This window comes from Camelina sativa, chromosome 18 (assembly GCF_030686135.1).
Source record: "Camelina sativa cultivar CO46 ecotype springtype chromosome 18, ASM3068613v1".
Classification (NCBI taxonomy): Eukaryota; Viridiplantae; Streptophyta; class Magnoliopsida; order Brassicales; family Brassicaceae; genus Camelina; species Camelina sativa.
Window position 1 is genome coordinate 20,473,686 of NC_141897.1, and position 14,725 is coordinate 20,488,410.

Sequence of the window (14,725 nt, forward strand, 5' to 3'; positions counted from 1 at the left end):
AGAACACACACAAGTAATCAACAAAGTGAGAGAGAGATAGCTTTTATAAAATCTTTGTCAAATGATGTAATTAATTATGAGATATCTATAATATAATAATGCGTTATATTTATATGCAGTCATTATCTCCATCATGGAACGCGGGATCCATCCTTTTGGATGGGTAAAACTAATGGTGCAAATGGTTGCACAATTAAAAAGGTTAAAGAAGTTGAAAAAAATTATTCAACCAAATTTCACTATTTGAATGGAAGAGGTTGAAGAAGTTTAAAATAATTATTCAACCCATTCAACCTAAAAAGTTGAAAAATAAACTAATCCTACTACAAAAATGTTCAACTTGCTCAACCACTATTTTGGAGATAAATGGGTTGAATATTATTCAGCCCAATTTTGTTTAACTTAAAAGATTCAATTCTTTCAATTTTAAGCAACCATTTGCAGCCTAACTCTTCACGCATCCATATATTATAGTTACTAATAAAAATTAAAATCTTCAAAAATCTATTGATAGAGAAAATTGTACAACGACAAAATATATTTTGCAAGTTTTTTTTAAAAAAAGAAGAGAGAATAGTAAATGCGAGTGGTCCTGGCCACCACATATAGCAGTTGCTGCTACTGACTTACCAATGGAGAAACTTGGCTGGACAGAAGAATGCCTCATTTTCCTTTGTAGAGCACATAGTAAATTTAATTAATAGAGTTTATCAATCTATCAAAATCCTTTTTGGTCCCTTTTTAGTGTTTACTTGTCTTAGTATGATACATTTCATGTGTGAAATAGGGTAGAGAGCGTGTGTAAACATCAACAATCACATCTATATACCAAATGTTAGGAATTAGTTCGAGAGATAAGAAGAAAACAGCAATATTGTGCATGGTATGCTATATACCAAAGACATTCATAATTATGGGTACTTTGTTTTTATTTATGATTTGAGTTACTCAAATTTTATTTCATAAATAGCTACACATATAAATTAATTCATTGACAGAAATCATTTGATTTTAGTAACAACGAAGGCAGAAATAATTTGTAGGAACTTTGCCCGTTCGATGCATTTTCTTGACTTTTTCATGAACTTGAGCTTCTTTGCTCCTCTTCTTCTCCTCAAGCTGTTTCTTGGCACCATCAGCAATTAGTTGAATCCTTGCTAATTTTGACTTATAATGCTGATTGTTTATATATTTTCTCTTCTCCAATTCAATCTTTTTCACCACATGTAAAATAAAATAGTATATTAGTCGTTTGAATAAATACAATAAAAAGTTGATTAATTAGTCATTTGATAGAGAATAACCTTTCTTTTCTCCATTCTCCGATTAGCTGCTAATTTTCTCTCATTTTCCCAACCCACAATTTCAGCTTTCATTTTCTCATACCTTCAAACAAAGTTTATTGTCTAAAAAATTGATAAAATGTACATATACTTTGAATATTAATAACTGAACAAAATTTTACCTTAATCTTATTTTCTTAATTTGAGTGTTTTCCCAAGAATCTACTTTACTTGGCGCTAAAGCAAGTCCTGATGTTTTGGAGGATGAATCCATCTCTTTTGCCCGACGGTTTTCTGGTAGGTACTCTAACAATTTTTTTTTGAAACTCTCTTCTGCAGAAAAAAAAACTATCAATAACTTAATAGTATTGGGTGATATCGTTTCAATGTAATTTGATATCAAAAATAGTAGTAAACCAAATTAGCTAATTAGTTGTATTAATTACCTCCAATTTGCACCTCTTGAGTGTATGATTTGCTTAACCTCTTTTCTTTGGTATTAGTTACAACCGGATTTGTTTTCTTTGTTCGTAATTTCTTGATTTCCTCTCTTTTTCTCTTTGCTTCTTGTTTATCAACTTCTTCCATTGATCTAATGACGAATGCAGCAGCCGCAACAGAAACTGCGAATTCACTTTCTTTCTCGTTGTAGTAGTCATTTTTCTCATACCAGTATGATTGATTTTTCAGCCAGTTTAATGCTGGGTAATCTTCAATTTGATATTGAAGAAAGCAAAAATTTATTTTACATCCAAAATCTTTATATTAGAAGATTGAAACAAATGGTAAACAAGTGAAAATTACCAGTTATGTCCAATTCTGATATTAAAAAATCCGACTGTTTCTTCTCAGAAATTGAGACCCTACAAAAGATTAAAAAGTAAAAATTATTTCACAAAATTTTTAGGGCATATAATGTTTTTTGTTTTTCGGTTAAATTTAATTTTAAAAATAACATAATTAATCCAAAGAAAATAAAAAAGAGAGAGAGATTTTGGACGTGTACCTTCGTCTTCTTTGCTTAACCAAATTATCCATTTGATTTTCCCAATTAAGAGACTCCAATATAGTTGGGCTTCACATGTTTGTTCTTATATTCACCTTGAATACCACGAGGAGGAGGAAATGTGGTAATTTTTTCTTCAAGCAATAATAAATAAATAAGCTCCAAATTCTTATTCCACTGTACAGGAACATGCCAAGTATCAAAACATGTGATTCTTATATGCTAATCTTCATGTACATATTTAGTCACATACTTATAACTATATAAAACCAACGTAACGGTTTCTTTTAGTACTAAAAAATTGTAGTTGTTTTTATCATACATCTTTCAAATAATTATACTAGAACGTTTCTTTTTATTATCACCATACAATATAGTATTATGCACTAATAAAATGGTTTTATTACAATACTGTTTCGTGATAGAATGGTTAATGTTGACTTTCGTTTTAAGGTTTTTGACTTCAGTTTAACTAATTACTCTCTCAATCGTTGTCTGGTTCAGGTTAAATTAAACCGGAGATTGCTAATGAGGTGAAAGCTGGGTTTCTAGCTGGGCTTGCAAGATGCTGAAAGGCCCAAGAAGTATCTTCGTGAAGCTTCTCCTTGGATACTTATTGTAGAACTTATTACCGGATCTTGCCGAGATGTTGTCACAGTTTGCGTTGAACTTGTAAACTGTAAAATATCATTAAGTTTAAACCTCTTGCTAAATATCAGATAAATGCATCCGATTAACAGGTTTCATTTAGATTTGTGCTGCGCAATAGCTTTTTCTTTTCTTTTTTCCTTGAAGAAAGAAAAAAGTTCACACGCCCACGCGCCCCTCTTTTTTACTCTCTCAAATTACGCGACCATTTTCGTTCCTTCTTCACCTTCGCCGATCTCGACGTTGGTTCCCTCCGGCCGCCATGGCCAAAAAGAAACCCAAATCACCTCCTCGCAGTCTCCCCACTGGACCTGCCAATTCTCTCTTACCAAATCCATCTATAGCACCGCCTGATTCGTCGAAATCAGCTGGCTGCTATTCCTCTCTTCCTAGATCTGAGAAGTTACCTGAGTCCAACAAGACATCGGCTAACCCAGTAGAATCTGTACCCAGCGCACCTCCTGCGGCGGCGGCACTGGCTACCGAAAACCTTGTTCTGGTCCCTGCGGCGGCGGCACTGACTACCGAAAACCCTACCTCTACTGCTCCAGTTCCGGCAGTCAACCTGTTGGCGAAAACCACTGGCACCAGTCACGAACTGACTAGCGGAACCCCACCCCTTGGTTTACCGCCGGTTGTAGCGACCACAACGTTTCCTCTTCCACCTGTCAAGCAAAGCATGCAAGGGGCTGACTCTCCTTGGAAGAACCTCGTCAATGGTAACCAAATCAAGCTGGAGAAGAAAGGTACCCCATTCACCCTTGACTCCGGTGAAGCCTGTGTGACAATTCCAAACTCCGTCATTGAAAGGAACAAGAAAGCTTGGGATAGCTTTATCCTAGGTCAGTTCTATGAAGATCCTCCTTCTCGTGGTGCAGTTCAAGCTATTGTTAATGGTATTTGGAGTCGCCAGAGAAAAGATATCTCAGTCTCCAAAATGGAAGGTAACTCGTTCCTCTTTAGAGTCCCATGCCCAAATGCCCGTCGACGAATTCTGAGCCAAAGCCTTTGGCAAATTGACGGTCAATCAATGTTTGTAGCCAAATGGTCTCCGGAAATCCAAACAACAAAACCAGAGCTGTCCATGGTCCCGGTATGGCTTGAATTTGTGGGTGTCCCTTTGCAATTTTTCAATCGTGAGGGCCTTGAGCACATAGCACGACTCGTCGGGCATCCTGTTTGCCTCCACCCGCATACTGAGAATCTGATCAACGTTGAAGTAGCCAAGGTCTATACTGTCATTGACCCGAGAATACTACTCCCTGAGGCAGTAAATGCTTGTTTTGAATCCGGGCTGATAAAACGGATACAAGTTTCTAGTCCCTGGTTGCCCTCTCTCTGTAGCCATTGCAAACAGGTAGGCCATACTGTATCTCGCTGCTCCAAAGCGCCTGCTACATGCACCACTTGTGGCTCAGTCAAACATCTCACTGCAGACTGTCCTAGGGTGAAGAAAGACAAGCGACAGGGGAAACAACCTATTGCTAGCCAACTACCTATCGTTGGTACAAATCCTCCTGCACCTACACAAGGACAACACCAGGCTCTCCCCTCACCACAATCTACTCAACCACTTATTACAGCATCCTCTCCGCTGGACTCTGCTGTACCGACGGGTACAAACTTCCCTGCGGCAACCAATGCTACCTCAAGTACGGGGAACAAACATCATATCACCCTCCCAGCACCCTCAGTGGTAGGACACTCTACCCCGCGTAGTACTTTGCGGCTTGATGAAGGGCAACTTTGCATTGACTTGAGGGATAACCTGTTCTCTCATCTATCACCGAAGGACGATGAAACTGCTAATGATCCCTCTCAAATCAAATCTGACAGCTCTGACAACCTATCCGAGGACGATGACAACCCTGAACCGGACGAGGACCGTTTTCTAAAGGTTGTGTCCAAACGGATGTAGAGGCAAAAGCTGCGTAAGGCAAGGGCCAGAGGTCCCATAAACCTCTAACCCCCATATCCATTTATGGATATTTTTTGTTGGAATGTAAGTGGTCTTAATGACCATGTAAAGCGGAAAAGCATTCGGAAATGGCTGAAACTACACAAGCCGCTTTTTGGTGGGATTCTTGAAACCCATGTAAGTCCCCTGAACGCGCAAGCTATAGTAACTAGCGTACTTCCAGGCTGGTCCTTTGTAAATAACTATGAGTTCTCAGAACTTGGGAGGATATGGATTGTCTGGCACCCTTCTGTTCAAGTTACTGTTATCCGCAAATCTATGCAGATGATCACTTGTCAGATTAAGCTGCCTTTTGTCTCTCACAACATTCTTGTCTCTATAGTCTATGCCTCATCTACTTGTGCCTCTGCCAGGAAGGATCTATGGGAGGAAATCGTTGACACTGCAACTGCTAACCCTGCTATTCCCTGGACTGTTCTAGGGGATTTCAATCAAACGCTGTTTCCACATGAGCACTCCTCGCAAGATGCAAACCTCACTACTCCGGGTATGCGTGCCCTCGAACAATGTCTAAGTATCTCCTCATTAGCGGATCTCCCCTACTGTGGTAACACTCTCACGTGGACAAACAAACATACCGTTGGGCTGATCGCCAAAAAGCTGGATAGGATTCTTGTCAATGATGAATGGATCACTGCATTTCCCTCCTCTTTAGCCGTATTTGGGGAACCTGCATTCTCAGATCACAGCCCCTGCTGCTTATTCCTCGACAGTCATGCACCAAAGCGGAAAAAGCCATTCAAATTCCTGGTTATGTTGAATCAGCACCCTGATTTCGCCCCTCTCATCAAGTTTTGGTGGGATGCATTAGCTTTCGATGGAACCAAAATGTTTGTTATTGCCAAAAAGCTGAAAGCTCTTAAATCTGTGATAAGGGAGTTTAGTAAGACCACCTACTCAGGGATAGAGAAAAGGACTCAAGAGGCGTACCTTCAATTTCTTCACTGCCAAAATGAACTCCTGCGACTACCTTCCACTGAATCGATCATCCAGGAGAAAGAGGCTCATAAAACCTGGTCCCTCCTTGCAAAAGCTGAGGAATCCTACCTGAGACAGAAATCACGCATCTGTTGGTTGGAGGATGGGGATACAAACTCAAGATTCTTCCATCGCTCCATTATTACTAGACAGGGCTTCAATGAAATTATCCTCCTCCTTGATAATAATGATCAGGTAGTAGACTCAAAGCAAGGTATCCAGTCTCTAGTGGTGGATTTCTACGAGAACCTTCTAGGCAACCAGACACAACTCACTACTGCCTCTGTCTCAGAAATTGCTGATTTGCTTCCTCAAAGATGCTCTCCAGCCGCTATACAAACTCTTTCGACCCATGTCACACCTGAGGAAATCCGTAGTGTTGTCTTCTCGTTGCCGAAGAACAAAGCTCCGGGCCCGGATGGCTTTTATGTCGAATTCCTCACGTCACAATGGGACACGGTAGGGAACTCAGTGGTTGAGGCTGTTCTTGAATTCCTCAACACGGGGAAGATGCTTAAACAATGGAATGCAACAATTTTGACTCTTGTCCCTAAGATCCCGAACGCACAAAGGATTACTCAGTTCCGACCTATTGCTTGTTGTAACACCCTCTACAAAATTGCCTCTAAGATACTGGCCAATCACTTGAAGAAGGTTCTACCTGATCTCATCTCAAACTCCCAATCAGCTTTCATTCAGGGCAGACTGCTGGTTGAAAATGTTCTGCTTGCAACTGAGCTGGTTCAGGGGTTCAACCAAAAGAACATATCTCCAAGAGGCATGCTAAAAATAGACCTTATGAAGGCCTTTGATTCAGTCCATTGGGGTTTCCTAATCAACACTCTTACAACAATGGGGTTCCCCGCAAGATTCATCTCCCGAATCGATCAATGTATATCTACAACAAGTTTTTCAGCCTGCATAAATGGTGAATTATGCGGGTACTTTCGAGGAGCAAGAGGACTGCGCCAAGGTGATCCTCTCTCGCCTTACCTATTCGTTCTGGCGATGGAGGTGTTCTCTCAGCTACTAACGCAACACTTCAGCGCAAACAAGATTGGTCCTCATCCTTCTGCTTTGTGTCCCCTTGTATATCATTTGGCATTCGCAGACGACATCATGGTGTTCTTTGATGGCAAGACAAATTCTCTATCCCATATAGTGGCAGTCCTTCAAGAGTTCTCACGCATCTCGGGCCTCACTATGAATTTGTCCAAAACTGAAATGTTCTTAGCAGGAGTGACCCAAATTGAAGTCACACAGATGGCTTCTCTTGGCTTCAATATCGGTTCACTCCCAATAAGATATCTTGGCCTCCCTCTCATGCATCGGAAGCTAAGATTAGCAGAGTACAAACCCCTCCTTTAGAACTTAACCAACCGGTTCTCCTCTTGGTCGTCGCGTGCTTTATCCTATGCAGGTAAACAACAACTCATATCATCTGTGATATATGGCACAATAAATTTCTGGATGTCAGCTTTTATTCTGTCAAAGGGCTGCATCAAGAAAATTGAAACTCTCTGCGCCAATTTCCTCTGGAGTGGTGATGTAACCAAGAAAGGCATAGCAAAAATGGCATGGCGAGATCTTTGTCTCCCCAAAGCTGAAGGTGGTCTAGGTTTCAGATGCCTTTCCCACTGGAACAAAACATTGATACTCAAGCTTACATGGCGGTTGTTGGCTGCAAGGGACTCCCTATGGGCTCTCTGGCTGAAAAACAACAAAATAAAAGATGGATGTTTTTGGAAGCTTAACATCAAAAAGCAGAGTTCCGGGACCCTGAAATCTATGCTTAAGCTTCGACATATCACTTCTCAATTTATGAAAGCACATTTGGGGAATGGCTGTCACCTAAACTTTTGGTACGATCATTGGACTCCTTTTGGTCCTTTAATTGATTTCATGAGAGGCTCTGGACCAGCCCAAACTGGTATTTCTTTACACGGATCAGTCGCTTCTGCAACCACTGAAACAGGGTGGAACCTCAGACCAGCCAGATCACTGCAAGCAGAATCCCTCCATATCTACCTCACATCGATTACTACCCCTCTCCCTGCGGCGATCTCAGACTCATACTCTTGGCGGATTGGGACAGAGGAATTGGTGAACTTCTCCACCTCCAAGACCTGGGAGGTTTTGAGGCCACGTGCAAACGCACCTATTTGGACTGCTCAGGTTTGGTTCAATGGAGCAATCCCTCGTCATGCTTTCCTGTTTTGGCTGATGCATCAAGACAGACTCCCCATAAGGACGCGCCTGATTCGCTGGGGACTACAAGTTGATCCCAGTTGTTGCATATGTGGGCTTCTCCCTGAGACCCGAGAACACTTGTTCCTGCGATGTAAGCTCAGTGAGGATATGTGGTCTGCAGTCACCCATCGCCTAGGATACAGGCCATTCTCTTTCCACACATGGGATGCCTTCTCAGCATGGTTGGATCTGAAAGACAACACTGCACCAAGGAGTCTGCGCCGATTAGCTGCCCAAGCAACTCTTTATGCTATCTGGTCAGAGCGCAACAACCGCTATCCGTGACGCCATCTTCTGCTCAAACGACTTGACCGGCAAATCCGTGACGCCATCTTGACAAAGCAAAAAAGGCGAAACTTCAAAGACCTTCTTTTTATTTGGCTACAATATGACTAGGCTCCTACTCAAATTATGACTTTGTCTGCTCCTTCCTTGTTTTTATTTTTTTGAGCAAAGGACGATGCTTGTATCCCACTTTTGTAACTTCAGCAAACATTATGTTTAATGAAATTCACATATTTAAAAAAAAAAAAAAAAAATCCAGAAGAACTTAAATAATATACATTTGAGGTTGTTACGATTATCCTATTATACGTACTCACAACACTACTATTGCAGTGACCATTCAACCAATAATTTTGCTATTAGTTGTCCGTGTTTAACACATTTTTGTTTGTGTCCAAGTAGTAATTCTAGAGACTAATTAAAGCAAAAACATGCATATTCACGTCAATCATTTTGTCCCATTCTCGACAGATAACCCATCGTATTCGTACAATGTTGTCATTTTTCTTTTCTTTTTTATTAAAAACAAGACATATGTAATTGAGAAGATTTTTTTTTTTTTTTGTTTGAACGAAAATGTAATTGAGAAGATAATGTTCAAAAAGTTGTAAGAACTTGTTAACAACTTCGATATATTATGAAGATAAATATATGATATGATCTGACCTATAAGCAAATTATTCAGCTTGGTGACGTGTCCGTGTCCACTAATTTATATATATATATACAGGGGCGGACGCAAGGCTAAGAGTGGTGTGGCACGTGCCCCACACTCTTTTTTTTTTTTTTTTTTCCTTTGTACAATTATGTATTTATGTATTTAATTATCTGTCTAGTTGAATATTTTTGAAACGTAAAGAAAAAAACGTAAAGAAAATTATTTCAATTCAAAATAATTAACAAAAACGACCCATATAACTTTGTTAATAAAAGTCTGCGATTTTTGTTTTTCCTGGTGCAATATAAGTTTCCTACAATTATTTTAGAAAATTATCATAGGAGAATTATATCATAATTAATCTAGTTTTTTTTCGTCAACTAAAACTTTAATTATGATAACCTTTTTAGTTGTTTCCTAGTTCTAAATACATCAAAATGTTTATAATAAGTCATTGTTTTGTGATTATTTTATAATGTGACTAGTTAGACAAACTAGTTTCTCTAGTTTAATAAAATAATTTGTTATTCATAAAACTTATAAATGGTTATGTTATTTTATCATTATATAGATAATTCGTTCATATATCAATTTCTAATGTAACCTATTATTAGCAATTTTTAAACAACATTTAATGAAGTAGGAAATAAAATAGCCATGAAAATATAATTATTTTATTTATAGTTTTAAAATTTATTACAGAACTTATTTTTATGTTTATATAACTTAAATATTTTTTCGTTTAAATATGCGGTGTGCCCCATACTAAAAAGTGTTCTGGATCCGCCACTGTATATATATATATATGAACAACTACACATAAACTATTTCGTCGGCAACATTTTTATTTATAATAAGAATTTTAAACTGAAAGGTAAACTAATACTGAAGCGACTTTTCATGTTGGTAATCGCGCGCTTAATCGTTAATATTCTCAAATAATCTTTCCTTTAACCTTTTCCAAATACTCCATAAAATTATATATCACATTGTATATGATCCATGACTTTGTCTATTGTACATAAAAGTATATATTTATTTTATAATTTGATAATATTTCCAATTAATGGATTAGGAGTATTTCCTTAAATTCGGTATGTTTTGTTTCAACAAAAAGTTATTTCCAATAATATATTTTAATTACTTCAACTGTAACAAATGATGATTAATAGATAACTGTAAGAAAGATAATTATAATAAGTATAATTTAATTATACCATTTATTGACAACAAAAAAAGGAAGAACAGGAAAATATCATGACCTTTGAATTCATCAATTTGATTATAACATTTTCCTCGTGTTTCTTATCTACCTGGTCCCTTTAAAAATTATTAGTATTCGTTTCACAAAGCAATATGATGATTTTTCCCCCATTAATTTGCATTGATAAATATTTCTACCTTTATGCGAATCACTAAATAACAAAAATAATAATATACAAGCTTTTCATAAAGTGATCATCCACATAGAAAATTGAATATATTAAAAAATTGTCACCTGCAGGTACAGTTTTGTTACCTTACTTTTTCAATGCAATAATAGTCAAAATAAATAACTTATATAAATTGACCAACAAAAAAAAAATCACCTATATAAAGAATAAGCCATGCATGAGCCAAGAAACAAATCAACCTAATAATCAAATCGAAAGCATTTTATCTCCGACCACCACCAAAAATGGTGTTAGCGACATCAGAGCCTGTTAAGAGTCAATCAAAGACGGTATGTGTGATAGGAGCAGGACCATCAGGGTTAGTGTCGGCGAGAGAACTAAAGAAAGAAGGACATAAAGTGGTGGTGATGGAGCAAAACCATGACGTAGGAGGTCAATGGCTATACCAACCAAACGTGGAAGAAGAAGATCCATTAGGAAAAAACAAAACCTTAAAAGTACATAGCAGCGTTTACTCATCCTTGAGGCTGGCTACACCGAGAGAGGTAATGGGTTTCTCTGATTTTCCGTTCATCACCACACAAAAAGGAAGAGACACGAGGAGATTCCCAGGGCATGAGGAACTTTGCTTGTATCTCAAGGATTTTTGTCAAGTGTTTGGGTTAAGAGAGATGATTAGGTTTAATGTTAGGGTTGAGTTTGTGGGGATGGTGAATGAAGATGATACTGACGATGATCGTATGAGGAAATGGATGGTGAAGAGTGTAGAGAAGAAGAGTGGTGAGGTTCTGGAAGAAGTGTTTGATGCTGTTGTTGTTGCATCTGGCCATTACTCTTATCCTAGATTGCCTTCCATCAAAGGTATATGAATTTTTTTGATGCACCTTATCTTTCATAATTAAAATCAAATTAGCTAGTTTTCATATTGGAAAATTATTCTTGTTACTAGCCTTGGTTTTGATGTTTATAGGAATGGATTTGTGGAAGAGGAAGCAACTTCATGGTCATGTTTACAGGGTACCTGATCCTTTTCGTGGTGAGGTAATAAAGTAATTAAAGAGCTTGATTTACTAATTGGAATGATGATGCATGCCCTATGATGCATCTTGCATGCATGGTGATGATGAATTGATGCTGATGATGGTAGGTCGTGGTGGTAGTTGGCTGCTCAGTAAGTGGACAAGACATATCAATTGAGCTCGTGGAAGTAGCAAAGGAAGTTCATCTAAGTGCCAAATCACTTGACATTCCTCTTGGCTTGTCTAAAGTCATTTCAAAACATCAAAATTTCCATCTTCATCTTCAGGTACACTCTCATCATCAAATATTTACACTTTTACCATGAATCCTATTTAAGAGACCACTTTAAACTCACATGGGTAACAACAGGGTCGAACCTTGATGTTCAGGAAGTCAAACATACGACTTAGCACTAGACTATATGACTCTCCGGCACTATCATATATATATATATATATTGAAATTATATACTAAATTAGTGTATATATAGTACTTATTTTAATTGTTTTGATTGCTTAATTTGTTTCAAATGGTCGTAGATTAAATCTCTAGAGGAAGATGGACAGGTCATTTTCGAAGATGGGTCTTGTATTGTAGCCGACACCATTTTGTACTGTACCGGGTAAGTTGATATTTTTTTATAAGGTTTTGTTTGGTAAGTGAATTTATATCAGAAAAAAATTTATATATTATTGAAGACAGAAAGAGTCATGGACTAATTTTATATAAAATGGTTCTATACGTTCCTTGTACTGATGTACCTAAAATGTGGTTATCTAAAAAAGCCTTACAAATAATTTTGATTAATTCCATGTGAGACTAATTTGATATGTAAATACCGGCTTTTGCATGAACCTATAAAGAATCTTTTGTCAACATTCCGAGACTAATTATTGAGTATTGATTAGAGTTAATTATTTGACAAAAAAAAAAAAAAGATTAGAGTTGATTTGGCCAAAGGGGTCATGTCCTCATATGACCTTGAAATGGGTAACAGTTCGTGAAAAACGTGGTCAGGCTAGTTCACAAAAGAATAAAATTTATGATTAATAACGAATTATAATATTTTTATTTTATTTTTCAAAGGTAGAACTCATAGACCCTGAATACGTGTAGGACAGGACACGTAAATAATACCAAATTCTTGATACTATATGTTCATCCGCAGTCAGATTCACCCCGTTTCGCATATCTCCATTCGGAGAAGTGAATGGACTATAAATCTTGTCTAAATCGCTATCCACGACAAGTTCATTTTCATATTCCTAGCTACTTCTTACTGCCGACATATTCCTTCCAGTTTTAGCTCTTGGAATTTTATTTTCTATACAAAGAAAGTCCGAAATTATGGAATATGAAAAACGATTTATATATAAACATACACGTATATACATATATATATATATATATATATATATAAATTTCTTGTCATTGTTAGATTTGGGAAATTTTATTTTTGCAAAAATACGTGTAGGTATGATTACAAGTTTCCATTTCTTGAGAGCAAAGGAAGAGTAGAAGTTGACGATAATAGAGTTGGTCCACTCTTCGAACATACGTTCTCTCCTTCTTTGTCCCCTTCTCTCTCCTTTGTCGGCATCCCTCGGAAGGTATAATTTTGGTTTATACGTTACTACTCATCATTATTCTATTATCATATCTTCTTCGGTTAACACAACACTAGCTGAGGTTTAATATTTTGCAGTTGATAGGGTTCCCATTCTTCGAATCACAAGCGATTTGGATCGCAAAGCTTCTGTCCCGAAAAACATGTCTTCCTTCCTGCGATGAGATGATGCACTCAATCTCCGAATTCTACCGCTCCAAAGAAGCCGCGGGAATCCCTAAACGCTACACTCACGACCTCGCCGATTTTAATGTACAAATTTTATAGTTGTTATATTCTTTAATTTTCTCAAAGATCGATTTTATTCCTTCATATTAGTTTATGTTTATATGTGTTACTTGAATTATTTTTACCAGTATAGCGATAAGTACGCGGATTACATTGGATTTCCGCACTTGGACCAATGGCGAAGGAAGCTATGCAAATCAGCTATATTGAATTCCATAGAAAATTTGGAGACTTATCGCGATTCTTGGGACGACGATGATTTCCTTCAAGAAACTCTTCAAGACCCTTATTTTTCTCAATTCTATACTCCTTAAGAGCTTTTCAATGTGTTCGAAACAAGTTTTTAACTTTTTTTTTTTTTTTTTGTGTGTGTGAAGAAGAAATGTATTCTTAATTATGTGGTGTGAGTGTTCTTTGTAACCAGACTTTGTTACAGAGTAAAAAAAGAAACTCAATTTTATTCTTCTTCAAATTTGAAAGATTATTGATTCCGATACCAATCTATTGTCATATATATTTTTCATTCATAAGCTTCAAATTAGCCTTCCTGTTTTCTTTAGATCCCGAGAGGTATTTGTTGATGTAAGACAGTAAAAGTGCCCGTAGGCTTCGGAGAAACTCGTCGTATTGATCTTTAATTTGTGTTCTTGCACTATTCCTATGTTAAAACACACACACTCAATTGGACCTACACCACAAAAAAAAAAAAGTGAAGTTGTTGTATCTACTATTGACGTTAGGTTGGTCAGCCAAGAGATTTTTTGCTTTTCTTAACATTGATCAGTCAGAGATTATGATTGATCAATTTGGGTCCTATATGTATCAAATCAATTTATGAAATGAAAATGCATTCAACTTTTTTTAATAAATTCATTCAACTATTCTGATTCCTTAAAAGGAATTTAGACAAAGACAATTGAATTTCGATATTCACGCATTTTGATCATCATTTATTCTGGAAAAAAAAGATGAGCAAAAGCCAGCAAAAATGAATACAGTTTTCAACATGTGATCATAGTTAAAAAGTTATCTATAAATTTGAACAATTGTAAAGAAAAAATCTATGATTAATCAATAATGATGTAAGAAAGTACGTTAAATAACTAATAGAAAAGCTTTCTTATAAATAAAAGACCAAACACATTTTATGAACAACCAACAAATTTTTGTCTGTTGACAAAGACAGTTAAAAAAATGACCTTTGTTATATTATTTTGATTGTACATCGTCTCTTTCTTAGAATTATTATTATTTAGATTCATTCATTCATTAATTAGATTCTTTTCAAAGATTTGCCCTTTATCTTGAATGCAATATTTAGGTGTGTATTCAATCTAATATTAGTGATTTGAGTTATTTGGAATTTTAAA

At 36.8% G+C, this 14,725-nt stretch overlaps 3 protein-coding genes across 3 annotated transcripts; 2 read left to right on the forward strand and 1 right to left on the reverse strand.

Annotated features, from left to right (window-relative positions):
- Positions 1-805: 805 nt before the first annotated feature.
- Positions 806-2,394, reverse strand: LOC104762240 (uncharacterized). The gene is made up of 6 exons (XM_010485491.3): positions 2,290-2,394; positions 2,088-2,146; positions 1,730-1,993; positions 1,466-1,616; positions 1,305-1,386; positions 806-1,212 (listed from the first exon to the last, which is right to left on the reverse strand). Exons 1-6 carry the CDS (start codon positions 2,319-2,321, stop codon positions 1,012-1,014), a joined length of 789 nt encoding a protein of 262 aa, XP_010483793.2. The 5' UTR covers positions 2,322-2,394; the 3' UTR covers positions 806-1,011.
- Positions 2,395-3,199: 805 nt separating this feature from the next.
- LOC147923101 (uncharacterized) lies at positions 3,200-4,855 on the forward strand. The gene has a single exon (XM_087497912.1). It carries the CDS (start codon positions 3,200-3,202, stop codon positions 4,853-4,855), a length of 1,656 nt encoding a protein of 551 aa, XP_087354038.1.
- Positions 4,856-10,659: 5,804 nt separating this feature from the next.
- Positions 10,660-13,855, forward strand: LOC104762241 (flavin-containing monooxygenase FMO GS-OX-like 8). Its single transcript, XM_087498145.1, has 7 exons — positions 10,660-11,341; positions 11,451-11,521; positions 11,628-11,786; positions 12,040-12,122; positions 12,975-13,110; positions 13,206-13,379; positions 13,484-13,855. The coding sequence occupies exons 1-7, from the start codon at positions 10,765-10,767 to the stop codon at positions 13,667-13,669; spliced, it is 1,386 nt and encodes a 461-aa protein (XP_087354271.1). The 5' UTR covers positions 10,660-10,764; the 3' UTR covers positions 13,670-13,855.
- Positions 13,856-14,725: the final 870 nt, after the last annotated feature.